Source organism: Xenopus laevis, chromosome 4L, assembly GCF_017654675.1.
Source record: "Xenopus laevis strain J_2021 chromosome 4L, Xenopus_laevis_v10.1, whole genome shotgun sequence".
In the NCBI taxonomy this organism is placed as follows: domain Eukaryota; kingdom Metazoa; phylum Chordata; class Amphibia; order Anura; family Pipidae; genus Xenopus; species Xenopus laevis.
Genome location: NC_054377.1, coordinates 28,830,025 through 28,846,249, shown reverse-complemented (window position 1 = coordinate 28,846,249; position 16,225 = coordinate 28,830,025). Strand labels below are relative to the sequence as shown.

Below are 16,225 nucleotides of genomic sequence, written 5' to 3'. Positions count from 1 at the left end.
CCTAGTTACATTACTGGTTATATAAATTCATGGAAATAATTATTATAGTTTAAATTTATTAAACAGCTAAAATGAGCTTCTATTGCAGATACCGTAATGTGAACAAGAAAGTTCTTCATTGTGTTTTAAGAATTTGGCCCACCCCTGCTTTCAGAACTTTAGTTTGGTTATGTTTTATGCTCCGCTCTCATGAGGTCTCACTGCAGCTTCCCAGTGGTGTCGAGTTATAACTATGACGTGGTCATTCCAAAACCTAAGTTCTCTTTTCCGACCATTGAGTTTTGTGGTGCGCTTAGGATCGTTCTCCTGTTGCATGATTCAGTTTTAACAAAGGTTTTACTTGTGGGATGCACAATGCATGGCTTTACATTTTCCCCTAGAATTCTGTGTATTGTGGGCACGAAATATTTGATAGTATGACACATAGGAGGTTATTTACGAAACTCCGAATGCAAAAATCAAGACTTTTTTCTTTTTTTTTTTATAAACCGGTCCCATATCGTACATTGATAATGCTCTTTGCAGTGTATTGATGGTACTGCATGTGGAATGATTGGGTCCTTGCAGTTAAAATCACAATGTAGCAAGCAAATCTGTCACCTTTGCATATTTTATGGTACTTCTAGACTATTCCAAAGTTACTTCAGGAGGACATGAACAGCTTTATTATGATTGTCCATTCAATATGACTTTACTCAGTGCTGACAGCTGTAGGGCCTCTGTAGTTGCATTTTCAGCTGCCTCAGTTACAGGCATCAGTTACAGGAATTATATTACCAGACATTTATGTCCCCACTATATCTTATTGCAGACAAAGCATTATACTTTGCAGCCTGGCTCAGGCAGATGTTAAATTGTTTTTGATTATATCAATAGCCTTGTAGTTTAATACTGATAGAAATGTTCATAATTCACCTTTCTGTCTTTGAGTGCCTTTTAGGGAAAAATGTCTGACTTTACACCTGCAACCAAACTGCTCCAAGCTCTTGTTTATACACATCAACCGGAATTGTTAGTTTCTTTGTCAGGTGTTTATTAGAAAGTACCTTCTGTTGATAAATGTCTGTTTGCAGAGCTTCTCATAAATTTTTTTAATATTTTCCCAGTATTATGTCCAACTCTGAATGATTTTTGTGTGGTCCAATAGATATTGCAGTTTTGTTTAGATCAGGCTTTAGACCTTCGTCTGCTTGTAGAATACATTTTCAGTGTTGAATTTAATTAGTTTTTTTCCCCATTATCTTTGAAGTATAGCTTTTATGTTTTTATCATGATTCTCCAGTGTGCTGTTATATACCAAGAGATCATCTACATAAGCAGCTACACCTTTGAGACCTTTCTATTTAACATGTCCTGTGCATACTTATAGGAGAACTAAACGCAGCGCCGATTCTTATGAGGAAGCCGCCTGAGGCGGCTCCTCAAATGCCACCCCCCTCGCTGGCAGGAACACTACTGCGAAGAGCGCAATTGCACTCTATCGCTCTAGTAAAGCTGAATTTCCGCTTTCAAAACCTGAATTTTGGCTCTTAAAGGTTCCAGGAGCGGCTTTTTTGCCTCCCCATGAAACCTACCTGTCGCTGCCGACTGAGGCAAGTTGCTCAACTCGCCTCATTGACGGAGCGCCCCTGACTAAACTCCCATTACTCAAAAATCCCCAGTTCAGCCCTTCGGCACCGTCTTCTGTATCTTTATCATCTTCTTTTCCTTCGCCAGTCTTTGGAGCTTTCCAACGCATGTGCCATAGGCAGGGATACCAGAATGGCCCCCAACTGCGCATGTGCGAAAAAGCTCAGTGTCGGTGTTCACTTCCATGAGGAACCCAGAGGTACAGAAGATGGCGCCGAAGAGCTCAGCTCACTACTCTGCATGAATATGCCAAGGTATAGAAAAATGGATCAGCGCCTCTGGCATCGGAGACAAATAAACACCAGGAAAAAAGAAAGCGAGAGAAAACAAAAAAATATTGTGTAGTGTTTTTGTAAATTTATAGTTCAACACCGCGTGCTGTTTTGGGGAAATAGTTATACTGTGTTACTTCCCTTTTAACTCAGGTGTTTCACGTGCTTCTATATCGTGCTTAAACCCCTCCTCAGGTGCCTTTTAAGTTTTCTCAGTTGTGCATGTGAATCCTTCCGCCAATAACCTGTTGCAATGCCTACTTACAAGACCCTGATTATTAGTCTGCCCGTAATGGTATCCACGCTCCGTTTCTCCTCCGTCAATTCTTGTCCCCCATATATATATATATATATATAAGGGAGACTTGTATCGTGTAATATTGCTTTAATAAAACGTATAAAATTATTTTAAAAAGGTTCCCTCACATTTTCATTGTCCTTTATACACATTTCTATAAAAAGGCTGTTTTGCGCAGGTTGCCCAGTTGTTTCCGTAGTGGGAGTTGAAGAGCCGGCTTCCCCTTCTCCCTCGTGGCTATTCTCCTGCAAACTGCCGTTCCGTCCCCGCTGCCTGGCGCGTTTTGCTGGTCCAATCAGCTTCATCAGAGGCCTCTGAGGAAGCTGATTGCAGGAGAAGGGGAAGCCGGCTCTTCAACTCCCACTACGGAAACAACTGGGCAACCTGCGCAAAACAGCCTTTTTATAGAAATTTGTATAAAGGACAATGAAAATGTGAGTGAACCTTTTCTAAAATAATTTTATACGTTTTATTAAAGCAATATTACACGATGCAAGTCTCTCTTATTTATATTTATATATATATATATATATATATATATATATATATATATATATATATATATATATATATATATATATATATATATATATATATATATATATATATATATATATATATATAGGGACAAGAAGTGACGGAGGAGAAACGGAGCGTGGATACCATTACGGGCAGACTAATAATCAGGGTCTTGTAAGTAGGCATTGCAACAGGTTATCGGTGGAAGGATTCACATGCACAACTGAGAAAACTTAAAAGGCAGCTGAGGAGGGGTTTAAGCACGATATAGAAGCACGTGAAACACCTGAGTTAAAAGGGAAGTAACACAGTATAACTATTTCCCCAAAACAGCACGCGGTGTTGAACTATAAATTTACAAAAATACTACACTATATTTTTTGTTTTCTCTCTCTTTCTTTTTTCCTGGTGTTTATTTGTCTCCGATGCCAGAGGCGCTGATCCATTTTTCTATACATTGTGAAGTATTCTACAGTTGGGAGGACTGAAGTAGGATCGGCAGGAGCAGATTAAACGAAAAGACTGACTTTTCCATTCATTTTGCAACTTTTTGCGGTATTTGCGAAATTTTGAACTTTTTTATGAATATGCCAAGGTTAATGCCAGGGACACTACTTCAACTAAGGTACTATGGAGGGAGAAAGCAGGGAGGGAGCCAATGGAGGGAATGGGATGGGGATTTTTGATTTATGGAGGTTTAGTTCTTCTTTAGTTGACCTTTGAGTGAACTTTTAGTATGTTATAGAATGCCCCATTCATAGCAACTTTGCAACTGATTTTCATTATTTTATGTAGTTTTTGAATTCGCTTTATGGGGGTCACTGGCCCTGGCAGCCAAAAGCTAATGCTCTGTGAGGCTGTACTTTTATTGTTACTTTGTATTACTCATCTTTCTATGCAGGCCCTCTCCTATTCATATTCCCATCTCTTATTCAAACCATTGCTTAGTTGCTAAGGTAAATATGACCCTTGCTTCCAAAAAGCTGCTTAAAAATAACAAACTGTAGCTATATATACCGTAACTGAAAAAAAAAATCAAGACTAATTGGAAATTATATTATATACTAAAATGATATGATACTGAAAGTTAAGTTAAAGGTAATCTACCCCTTTAATGACATGTGGCGTGTTTACGTGTTGTCAGCTTAATACTATCCTGTATTATTTTATTTCAAATGGCAATACCCTCCCTGACTGATCATCAGGTACACTAAAATTGTAGCCTTCTTTTAGGGGCAGATTTACTAAGGCTCGAATGGTAAATTTTACTAAGGCTCGAATAGTAAATTTGAATTTTCAAATTTTTCTTTTTGGTCAAAACTCAAAAATTTGAATTTAAAACCACCAACTAGAATTTAAATTAGAATGTTAGATTTGTCACATTTCGACCCTGGAAACAGTTCTAATTTGAATATTCGTCGCCTAAAACATTCCGAGTTCATGTATCATTGGCAGAGGTCCCTTGAACTATTTGAAGATGTTAATAGTAGTGTTGAGCCAAATTTTTGTCAAGTTTTGCTTTGAAAATGATGCCCCATAGACTCCAATGGGGAAAAAAAAGTTGCACTTCAAAGAAAATTTGACACGAAAAAGTTGAATTGTTTTTTATGGAGGAAAACTCAATTTGAATTTGATTTGTGTTTTCGGGTTGGGACTGTTCAATTGAAATTTTACACATTTTTTATAATTAACATACCATTCGAATTGGGGATGAAATTTAATTTATTTGAGTTTAAAAGAATAAACATTACTCTAAAAATTCGACCTTTGATAAATAACCCCTAAGTGTGCTATTAAGTATGCACTTGACAGCGTTCTTACATAGTTACATAGTTAAATCGGGTTGAAAAAAGGCAAAGTCCATCAAGTTCAACCCCTCCAAATGAATTATAGCGTTTAGTATAACAATAGCCTTTGATATTATGTCAATCATCCAAGCCCCTCCTGTTTCACAGCTTTTTTTAAATTTTAAAAATGTGAATCTCCTGTCTTTTTTTTTTATCATTAGTCATGCACGTTGAGTGACCCATTCAGTGTGTTCATGTACTTTTACCATTACACCCAGTGCTTGTATCCTGTCAATCTCTCTTTCAAGGCTACTCCAACTCTGAGAAGAGCACGCACTGTTGGAATAATTGTTTCTTCCATCTGGATTTTGTATTCTCCAGGAAACTGTCCAAGTTCATAGATGACATCCTTGTAATCATTTAAACGGAGCAATTAATATCAAATGGCTGTGTTTTTTGGGAATCTGCCACTGATATTAGCAGCTGAATAGTTTTACATTTAGACAAGTTGGTGCCCCAACTCTGGGTTAGCAGTAGTCATACAATGTAAAATTGCAACTCTGGTTCATTGCGTTTGTAGGTAGAGAAACACACTGAAATTGCACATCTTATTGCTCTTTGCCATATTTGTACAACTTGATGTTGGTTGCTGTTTAACTTGTGAACTAGGTTTGAATGAAATTTGTTTTGGTTTATTTCCTACTGCAATTTCAGTAAAAACATAATTTTATCTATTTCAGATCCTTTTGTTTATATAGCCAGGCCCGGATTTGTGGAAAAGCCACCTAGGCCCGGGCCGAGGGCAGCAGGATTTTAGGGGGGTGGCATGCTGCCCAACCACACCCACATTGGTTCATAAACACTGGCTATACTCTGGAGATACAATCATTTTTTAAATTTCCCGTGCGCCAATCACCATAGCTCCAGTCCAGATGATGACAATTTGCCCGAATAAAGGGGAGGGGACAGGGGCGATGAACGGCAGTGGGCCTAGGGGCGCCCATTATGTAAATCCGGCCCTGTATATAGCATTGACAAGACCCCTCTAGTAATGAAGTTTTGTTGACTTTTTTTCCAAAAAGCCACGGTACCTGTTTTCTTTATACCACAGACTCATCTGCACCCAGATGCATACCCTATTGTGTTCCTTCAGAATCTTTAGGCTAATGTCACACAGGGCTGAAACTTGGCCTGCATGTTCAGCCCCTTTGCTGGAATCATCCCCCTGCCTGCACCCATATCCAGTGCAGTGGCCTGGGTGCAGGAACATGCAAAAGAATTTGCCGTTTGAACCTGCTCCTGGGCCGAGGCAATGGAACCGGGTGCAGGCAAGGTAAGGAGCTGATTCTGGAATTGCTTTTTTCAGCATGCCGAATTTGAGCCCCATGTAGTATTAGACTAATGCCTTTCTTTTAAAAGGCAAATTTTATCTTCAGTGCCTTGGTTAAAAATGCTTACCTGGGCCAAAATGGAACTGGCATGAGTATAGATAAACAAACATATATTGTCTCATCTTGTTTAGGTAAAACTATTACTGGAGATTTCTATCCAATGTGTATGTGGGTAACAATTCACTATATACTGTATTCTTTTTCTGCTAGGGCCCTTCCAAAGGTCCTAAAGTAACTTGTAAGCAGATTGCTTTCAGACCAGCAAGAACAAGGACATGTGATATAGGGCATTTATACTTGACACCACACTATATTTAGTCTAGGGTGTTCCCTTTTCTAATGCATCTTAACAGTGACATAACCAGAATATTGGGCCAGTATTATTTTAGGTCCCTTAACTCTGGGAATAAGAAATTGGCCAGTGCTTGTGATAATGGTCTTAGGAGGTAGATGGCAGTGGAACTGGACAGTGGCCTTAAGAGGAATGGAGAAAAGAGTGACCTTAAGATGAAATGTCTAGTAAGATAAGGAGTCAAGTCAAGTGTGGATTAGTGAAGGGCATTGTAATTGAAAAAGAGTATTTTTGAAAATGTTTATTTACTTAATGAGGCGCAATCATAAAGATGTCAGCATCTGAGTAGCCAGTTTCTGAGCTGCACAGGTGAAAGCAGGAGAGATAACCAACTACTTTAGTTGGGGGCTGACTATGAAGCCTAAGATTGGCCATGACTACTGCTGTATGGTAGTTTATAGCTTAGATAGCAAAAATTGTTTCAGCCCAGTGTACAGGGATAAAGCAACTTCAAATCCTGTTACAAGCTGGAATCCTAAATTCATGCACAGGCTCCTGCCATGTGTATTTGGAGTATATTCGTATACATTGCAAGATGCATATGGACCCCAGGCAGTTTGTACTCCATAAAAATGGCCCTGATATTTATCGCATACCTTTGTAAGTCCTTTTGATTCTAAATACCATAAATGCAGGTATTTTGAAATCTGTATCCAGCCATATTAACAACGAGTAGCATTTATGGAATGTATAAACTGTGTATGTCAAACTAGAAGAAGAGTTTTACTGTGGTGGGTCTATTGGTGGATCCTGACTGTGGGTCATGATGTAAATATTAGGTTTTACTGTTACGTATGAACATAAGAACTCTGATTATATTGTATACTGTGTCTGTTTGCAAGGCACAGTTGTTTACAGTGTATAAACTTTATTTACTTTTTCAAGTGGAAGAAGTCTCCAGTATGCATATGCTGTTTTCTCTCTCTTTTCCCTCTGTCTTGTATATAGATTTTTAAAATTATTTCTCCAAAGCCAATATTTAACAGAAGGCGCATATTTGTCAACGACTCACAGCATCAGTGTGTTGTTTGCAGCTAGAACATGAAAATGTTAGCTTGAAAATTTGCATGTTGAAATTTAATATTCTTCGCTAGGCTTTTATTGCACTGCAAATCTTTATTGCACATTGGCAACCATTAACACCTGCTCTGGAAATTCATTAAATATTTTGTTGCATGAGGGACAAAGTTTTTGCAAAGACAAAGTTTTTCGCATTGCGAACAGATTGTGGACGGATTGCGAACGATTTTTGCTTTAGCAACCGATGTTCAATACTCTCCCCTTAGTGTCAAATGTACATGCTCATACAAAGATTACTTTCAAGTTTATATTTATGTTAATCTTTGTGGTTTTCGGTGACTTATATACCAATCACAGATTGCAGAAAGTGCCTTACTCTCACTGTCACACACGGACTGCTTTAGAAATGAAGAATAGTTAGAATTCCCTATTGCACAATAAGCACAAAGAAAATGAAAAGCCAGATGATGTGAAGCCCCCCTCTCCTTATTTCCATAAAAGGCTGCCACATATTGGAGTGCGTCCCACACGCATTACTGGTCAGTGATTCACTCCCTCCATGTCCGCACCCTTCTTCCCTCCCTTGTCTGGTGCAGCATAGGCCCCTTAACATGCACATTAGGAAGTGTAAAAAGTGAATATATTAGTAAAACAGCTTAAAGCTTTCCAGAGGCAATAATCAAGTACATGAACGTTTTTTGTTAATTCTTCTTCGTAGGACTATTTTAAATACCAGTACCAGAGCTACCAGTAATTCATAAGAGCATAAGAGAAGTTCATTCGATGCAGGTCCATTAGAAGTATTCCCATTGCTCAGACTTAAAAAATATACCTGTATAACGTTATCATTACTAACATAGTTTAACATAGTTAGTTTACATTTTCAGTGACACTGTATCAGTATCCTTACAATACAGATGAGGATAGACCCACACCTAACCCAAACCCACTTACTCCAGTTTTAACACTTAGACCTGCTACCTGAACGAAGATCTTGACACACAACCTGAAAGTGATGCCCAACCTGTTGTACAACTCTGATTTCATGCAAATCCCACTTCAGATCTGAAGTGTGAACACCCTAATTAGAAGTAATGAAAGATACTCCTCTACGGCACAAAACCTTTCTGGTCAGCCCAGGAGTGGTGGTCAGTTAAAATCCCAGCCCTTGAGCATGATGACTGGGATTAAGTACAGGTTGATATAATACAAAACCTTTCACCGTCTCTACATAACTCCCAATGGCCTCTGCTGTTGGTGCTGGGAACCCGCAGCTGACTTTTTCCATTTGATCTGGGTGTGCCTACATGTCCCTAATTTTTGCACCCAAGTCACTATAATTACCTGACAGATTTCCTAGGGCCACTTCACTAGCTACTTGCCTCCTGGGGGTCTTAGATAGTATGGTTCCCTCAAAACATGCTAGACTGAGGTCACAGATCCTGTTAATTTATGTCAAGAAAACGGCTGCTCCCCTCCATCAATTAGACCTTTGTTACAACTGGTTAACAATGTGGTCCCATTTTTAAAACTTACATAAGAGACCAGATAATCAGCCACCAAATTTAAGAAGGTTTAGGACCCATTGTGTGACATAGACCCTGTCCAACCCATTTGGATGATGCCTAAGCCACAATGTCCCTCAGACCTATGGAGGCTGCAGTCATGGCCCTCCCTAGTAACCTCCACCGGGTATGCACCATACTCTTAGGGGAAAATTCACTAACCTGCGGAGTTGCGCTAGCGCAAGCTTCACCGCACTTCGACGTACTTGGCCAGGCGAAGTTTCGCCAGGGTGCCCCTAATTACACTACACAAGCCTGGGAAAGCTTCATAAAATAAAATTGAGTTGTTATTTTGCCCTATATATGTGCCCACTGTATAGTTTAGGTGCCATATGTTTGGAAATGTAGGGGAGAAGTAGGGTACCCCCAAAAAAATTTACGATCTTTTTCAGCCTATCACCCTTAAAAAAGGAAAAGACGCCAGCGTTTTTTGGGACTTAGAAAAAAATGTAAACTTTTTTTTAAGTAATCCCTATCTACTCTATTGCACTTCGCTTGGTCTGAGGTGGCGAAGGAAAGTCTGGCGCAAGAGGTAACGTTCAGTAAAATGCGCAAGTTAGTGAATTAGCGTAGTTACGTGCCTTCGCCATAGCGCAACTTCGCCTGGTGTAAGGGTGCGAAGTAGCGCTAGTGTAGGTCCACTTCGCTGGCGAATTTGCACTAGCGTTCGCTGCTTTGCGCTTAAGTGAATTTGCCCCTTAGACTGTGATGAGTTGCTACCTTTTTTTTTTTTCAATGTGACTTCGTAACTCCCCTACCACCGGTGCTATTACGCTGTTGCATATGTCGACTTGATACCTGCCTAATATTCTGTCATTCATTTTTGTTTTGTTTTGAACTTTGTTTAAACTTTTAAAACAAAAAAAAGTTACCTATAAAATAAAACAAAAAGAAGTAATAAAAAGATGTTCTTACCCAAAAATCAAGTTTCAGTTTGAAATGGATTGCTGGTATTGGCTACAGAATAAGATGAGTGTTGTCTGTATACCTTAAAGATTGCTATCTTTCAAGATATTTTAAATTTGGAGACCTGCAATATACACAGATTCAGTCATTCCTGGTTTTAATTAAAGCTCTTTATTTAGTTTGTGCAGCTTTCATCCAGCAGATCTATTTTTACACAAAGCTTGTGGATAGGATAACTAAGATATATGTCTGCACTATTTGAAGTTTTCCTCTGCTAAGAATAAATCACTGAATTTCATGGTAGTGTTTTGAAACCACATCTACTGAGCTGTTTCCACTTAGCTCCAAAAAATTGTCTTGAAGACAATGATAGATTTTTAGCACCATGTCCATGTTTTACAACAGGACAAAACACAGTCAGAGTATTAATAATGTGAAAATCAGAGAAAACAAAAAAAAAAATTTTTTCTCAGAGTTCAGTTTGTTTATGATCTTCTTTTTCTTTTATGTAACATATTTGGAGCCACTAAAACTCGCTTTTTTGTTTCTCTTTTTCACTGTTAGGCCAAATTTCTGCTGTTCTCATTCATTTTTGTGTAGAATGCACCACCTCTTGTGAATAAAACTCCAATAAAAGTAGGCAGTGCTGTATTCACAGTGTTGTGCACAGGTCTCTGCTCTCCATTTTGAATGTTAAAGACCTAAGGCAGTTCAGAAAGTGCAAGGTAGGGTGCAATTGACAAATAGTGGTTTGCACCTGTATTTGTGCTCAGTACCTTGCCCTGCACTTTGTAAAATGATCCCTATAGTGTTCTTCTGAACAAGCTTACACTCTGTAAACAAAGCTTTCTTCTTTCACCACTTTTAATCCTAGAACATGCACAAGAATGGAAGCCTTATAATATCTACATTGCTACTAATTTTGAGGCTTCTGTTGGGTCTACTCTGCTAGGTGCTTCCTTGCTCTGCAATTAGGTACTCAAAATTTACGTCACCATACCTTTCTTCTAGCAATAATGTTTAAAGTAGTGAGTGCATTAAATACACTCTGGATTGTACTGTTATAAATGCATATATGTAGAGAAGAAATGGAAAGTCCTAATTGTTTAATGTTTATTAACTCTAAGGCTGAATCAATTTAGTGGGTACTAAAAAAGGAGGAACTTTACCAAATTGACATTGGATTCCCCACTGTGATGAATCACAGTTTAGGAGGAAATAAGATAACTGGCATGATGCCAGACCACTGTGTATAATCTACAGTATATTCAGACATTTCTGTACATGAGCAGTAGCCCTCTATTGGCATGTTTATAAAATACAACATGCCAATAGATGGATTTCCTTCAGCAATTGCTTTTGGAATAGACACAATAACATTCTAGTGATGGGTTTCTGGCTTCCCAAACTTTTAGATATACCGGTAGTCGCTAAAGTGGAACAGTGAGCACAATTTAACTTGGGCAAAAAATGTAGCTACCTTCAGGGCCGGGTTTACACAGCAGGCACCCCTAGGCCCACTGTCATTCTTCGCCCCATCACCTCCCTTTTGTTCAGTCAAAATTTCATCATCGGGACCACAGCAATGGGGATTTCCTCACAGGAGATTTTAAAAAAACTGTATCTTCTGCTCCTTGCCAGTGTTTCTGAACCAGTGTGGGTGTGGTTGGACAGCATGTTGCCCCCCTAAAATCCTGCCGCCCTAGGCCCGAGCCTTGGTGCCTCTCCACAAATCCGGGCCTGGCCACCTTACAGGTGTATTGAGAAGATGCCTTTAGCATTGAAATACATAGTAAAATAAAAAAAAAAGCTGAAATAAAATCTTATATAATCACTAGACTGCTTCTGGGCAGTAACCCATGGAAACCAATCAAATTTTTACTTTCATTGCTATATATGCAGATGGTCAGACTAGGGTTATCTCTAATTGTCTGCCATGCGTTTTTGCCCAGGTGCAGAATTGCCAGTGTTAGTAAATGAGCCCCAGTGCGTTACATGCACCTGTTAACCCTCTTTGATGTTTGAATGAGTGAGAAACAGTGTGACATAGTTGACTTGCTCTGCCCTTGCCTCCTTTCCTTGCACCAACTAGGGAGTGCAGATTATCTGTAAATGTTCAATTAAGTTTAATCTTTGAGAACTGCATGGTGACCCTGATATCCTATGTTTGTAACACACAGGATGTGTCAAATCTTTTAATTACTTGTCGATATTGAATTATCTGCTACCTTTAAAATGTGATTACATTTTCTTTTTCAGTCTCTGACATGAAGAAAGACATTGAGACTATTATAGCCCAGGAAAGAGCTGAAATTATTAGCAAGTATGAGAAGGTAAGTGTTGCTAAGAGACAACAGTGCAACCCCCTTTTTTTTACCCCCATTTAATTTTTTTTTCAATTTTGTTTAAATACATTTTGGCAGGATTTGATATAAGGTGGGAAATGCCGCAAAGCTCTTTGCCCGTGCAGGAATGAATTACTATTACATGTTCACCATAGTATCAACTGATAGTGGTGTTCATAGTGATTATTTCATGTATTTAGATGCTGTCTTCCTAGGGACATCCCACAGTGAACATTTAGATTTTTCTGAAGTCAGTGGTAGTGCTGACAAAAGGTTCTGTCAAGGATAACTTGACATAGTCAAACACATCCCTGAGTATAAAACAGCTGTTTCTAATATATTTAATCCATGTTCCCTTTTACTGTCCAGAATTTAGTTAGTGCAAAATATAATTACATATGAAAATATACAATAAATCGCTTTTCAATCTACACACATTTCAATCTAATTTGAACTGTGCCCATCCTTTCCAGACGGGTCAGTCATACATTTGGGTTCCCTGCAGAATATTAGGGCACAGTGAACATTGGCAAAGTCCTGACTTGGTTGAATCTGCTAGCATACACAAAGAAAGCATTCAGAGAAAACCCTTAACAAAAAACATTTCTAAATACATCTTTTAAAAATATATTAGGCTATGACCAGACCATGCTGTTTCTTGGCTTGTAGATAAATGCAGACTGAGAAACAGCCTGACCCCTCATTTCTGATCTGTGATATTTATTTTGCAACTTTGCCTGGGTAAACACACACTAGGCTTTTTTTGGTGCAGAAACAATAGAGAATGCTTTTTCAGGCTCCGTTTTTTTATCCAGGTCAGTGCTGTGCCTGCAGGTGCAGGAATATCACAGATTAGAGGTTTTTCTTGACCAAAAAACAGCCATGTCTGACTGTAGATGGATAAGATTGAGATGGTGGGGGCACATTTATTAAGATCAGCCTAACGGGGGCTGTGCCGTACCCATATTATCCCTCAATGTACCACCGACCTTTAGTGTGGGGGAAAGTCTCTAGTTAAGACACATGATTCAGAGAGTTCAATCAATTCTCTTTATTTGTCAGCGCCCTCAGCAGAACAGCAGCACATTCACAGGGCTCAATCTCCTAGCCTTTTACCAAACATTTCCCGTAACAGCACACTGCCAGGGGAGGGACACATGCTCGCAGGCACCCTTCTTAGGCCCTGGCTGCCTCAGTCGGGATTTAGCCTTTTCTCTTAAACCTAGCTGGCGGGGTTCCCACTGAGAACACTATGCCCACTCACTCCTAGTTGGGGCCATAGTTGCCCATGCTAACTTATTACACCACTAGGCCTCTCACTACCTAGGCTCAGTGCCTCTTCCAAGAGATGACTCATCTGCTCATCTTGCTTCCCATGAGGCATCTCTAAAAATCACTTCCTGAAAGCTTCCCTTATATAACCTATTATTCTCCACCCACTGGGAACTTTTCCTCACAACTGTTATACCCTAACTCCCCTAGTGGCTAACCTAAACAAATATATTAACTATTACTTAAACCCTCACCCTCCTGAAAACCAGACACGTCCTTGTGACTGCCAATAAAACTATTTCTCTATAACTTCACAAACCCAAGTCCTAAAGTTCCCTTTTTCACCAAAAGCCCTTTTAAGTGGCTAGTTTGTTTAATAATAAATAACTTCTGCACTTGTATGTGTGCCAGCTTCCTCTTACTTACCTACTTTCATGCTCTCTCTCCTACAGGGCCGGCAGCCTGGAGCTCAGATAGACCCATGGGAGGATGCAAATTTCTCTCTTTATAAAGTCACAGATAGATTTGGATTCTTACAGTAAGTTTTATGACCTATTTGTGCCATACTTGACTTGTAGCTGCATTCCAACCAAAATGTCACTGTTTTTGAGCACTAATCACCAGGTGCAGAGAGACCTGGGTGAGAAGCTGTGTTTTGATCATGTCTCCAATATCAACAATTAAAACACTGTATTAAACATAGCCCTTAAAGGAGAAAAAAACCCTACCCCCACCCCAGGTAGCCCTCCCTCCCTCCTCCCCCCAGGCACCTCCCCCCCCGGGAGATGAACCCATACTCCATACTTACCCCTCGGCGCACATCCTTCCAGCAAAGTTCCACGCATCCATCTTCCGGGTGGGGGTAGGGGTTTTTTTCCCCACAGCTTGATTTCTCCTTTAAGAAAAAACAAATCACAGGGACTTGAAATTTGTCATTTTAAATATTTTCTCTTAATAACACCCTCAAAATGAGAATTTATATAATGGTAGTATCCCTTTAAATTGTGAGTGTTTGTGCAGAATTAAAAGAACAATGCAGTAGGGACCACAAACATTAGCAGAATGGGTGGAAGAGACACTTCGGTTCAGTATGTAGGTGAAATTTGTTTCCTTGCTTCCTTAAACATACTCGTAAGTATATTTTTGTCTTTTTTCACTTCCTTTTCTATTACTAACCTACGTGCTTTATAAATCAGACGTGACTATTTTGATATTTAATTTACAAGATATTGATGCAGAATATTTTTCTTGTTATTTATGTCTGGAATTTAATAGATGTGGATAGAATAAAATGAATGCATTTGAATAGTATTTAGATTTACAATGATAAATATGGCTCAAAAATTACACGCACGCATTTGGATGCACATGTATAAGGCCTGCCCTTGTTACAAGATGTGCCTGCCAGTGCCCCCTGGTCCTGTGAAGTGCAAATCTTTAAGGAATACTTTCATGGGAAATAAAAATGTTTCAAAATGCATCGGTTAATAGTGCTGCTACAACAGAATTCTGCACTGAAATCCATTTCTCAAAAGAACAAACAGATTTTTTTATATTTAATTTTGAAATCTTACATGGTGTTCGACATTGTCAGTTTCCCAGCTGCCACCAGTCATGAGGCTTGTGTTCTGATAAACTTCAGTCACTCTTTACTACTGTACCCCCCCCTAACTTCCCCCCCAGCAGCCTAACAACAGAGCAATGGGAAGGTAACCAGATAACAGCTCCCTAACACAAGATAACAGCTGCCTGGTAAATCTAAGAACAACACTCAATAGTAAAATCCAGGTTACATTCAGTTACATTGCGTAGGAGAAACAACAGCCTGCCAGAAAACAGTTCCATCCTAAAGAGCTGGCTCTTTCTGAAAGCACATGACCAGGCAAAATGACCCGAGATGGCTGCCTACACACTAATATTACAACTAAAAAAATACACTTACTGGTTCAGAAATTCATTTTTATATGGTAGAGTGAATTATTTGCAGTGTAAACAGTGTAATTTAGAAATAAAAACGACATTATAAAAATCACAACGGAATTCCTTTAATGCCCCATACAGTGGCCAAAATATGTGCCTGATAGCAGTGGGCTAAGAGAAAGATGCATTGCGGCCAAAAAATATGGTGCATTGCACCAACTAATCCATCTCACGAAGATGTGAGCATGTACACGTTTATTAAAAAGACATTTAATGTAACTGTAATTTTAATTACATTTTTGTGTTTTACTTTGTAATGTTTTCATATGTAAAACTGATAATTAATGATGAACTGATGCTGATTCTTGCTCATCTCTTTGCACTTGCAGTGAACATGAATTGCCTTCACGTAGTGCCCAAGAGGAAAAGGTATGTCTTGTCTTCTTCATCTGAAGGGTGATGGGACACAGGCACTGTATTTAGAAAAGTGTGACCTGCCAATTTCAATTGAATTGCTTAAAATATATATTCCTTGCTCTTGTCAGCAGCAGTGTTGGAAGGTTGGTTCCCCTTATTTAGCCTCCTCCATGATTGTTTATTTTCAGCTAATAAGACAAATGGGACTAGGTGGGGGACTACAGTACAGCAAACATTGTAGTCCAGACCCCCATTTTCCCTGGGCCATAGTAGTCTTACCAGTGGTATACAGTATAGTGTACTATTCCTTACTACTAAGTACTTGTCATGCAATGTCAATGCAGTTTTATGAGGCAAGTTTTCAGGTACTTTTGTGGCTTATTTAAAAATGCTGTGTTTAAAGTACCTAAAAGTTTTCATTGTGCCATCACTTCTGTCTTGGTTTCCCGTTCCCGTCCCCAAGCATTCATTCCCTCTAAATTGGCTTTCTTTTTGTGATTCTCTCATTCTTTATTTTATTTGTTCATTTTTC

The 16,225-nt window shown here is 39.1% G+C and overlaps 1 protein-coding gene across 1 annotated transcript in view; it reads left to right on the top strand.

The window, feature by feature from the left end:
- usp6nl2.L (USP6 N-terminal-like protein 2 L homeolog) overlaps positions 1 to 16,225 on the top strand; it is a 61,646-nt gene that overhangs the window by 19,291 nt on the left and 26,130 nt on the right. The window contains exons 2-4 of the mRNA XM_018242352.2: positions 11,999 to 12,072; positions 13,809 to 13,894; positions 15,666 to 15,705. Of these exons, the coding sequence (XP_018097841.1) occupies positions 12,007 to 12,072; positions 13,809 to 13,894; positions 15,666 to 15,705 (192 nt within the window). The 5' untranslated portion in view covers positions 11,999 to 12,006. The remainder of the gene's footprint in view (positions 1 to 11,998; positions 12,073 to 13,808; positions 13,895 to 15,665; positions 15,706 to 16,225) is intronic.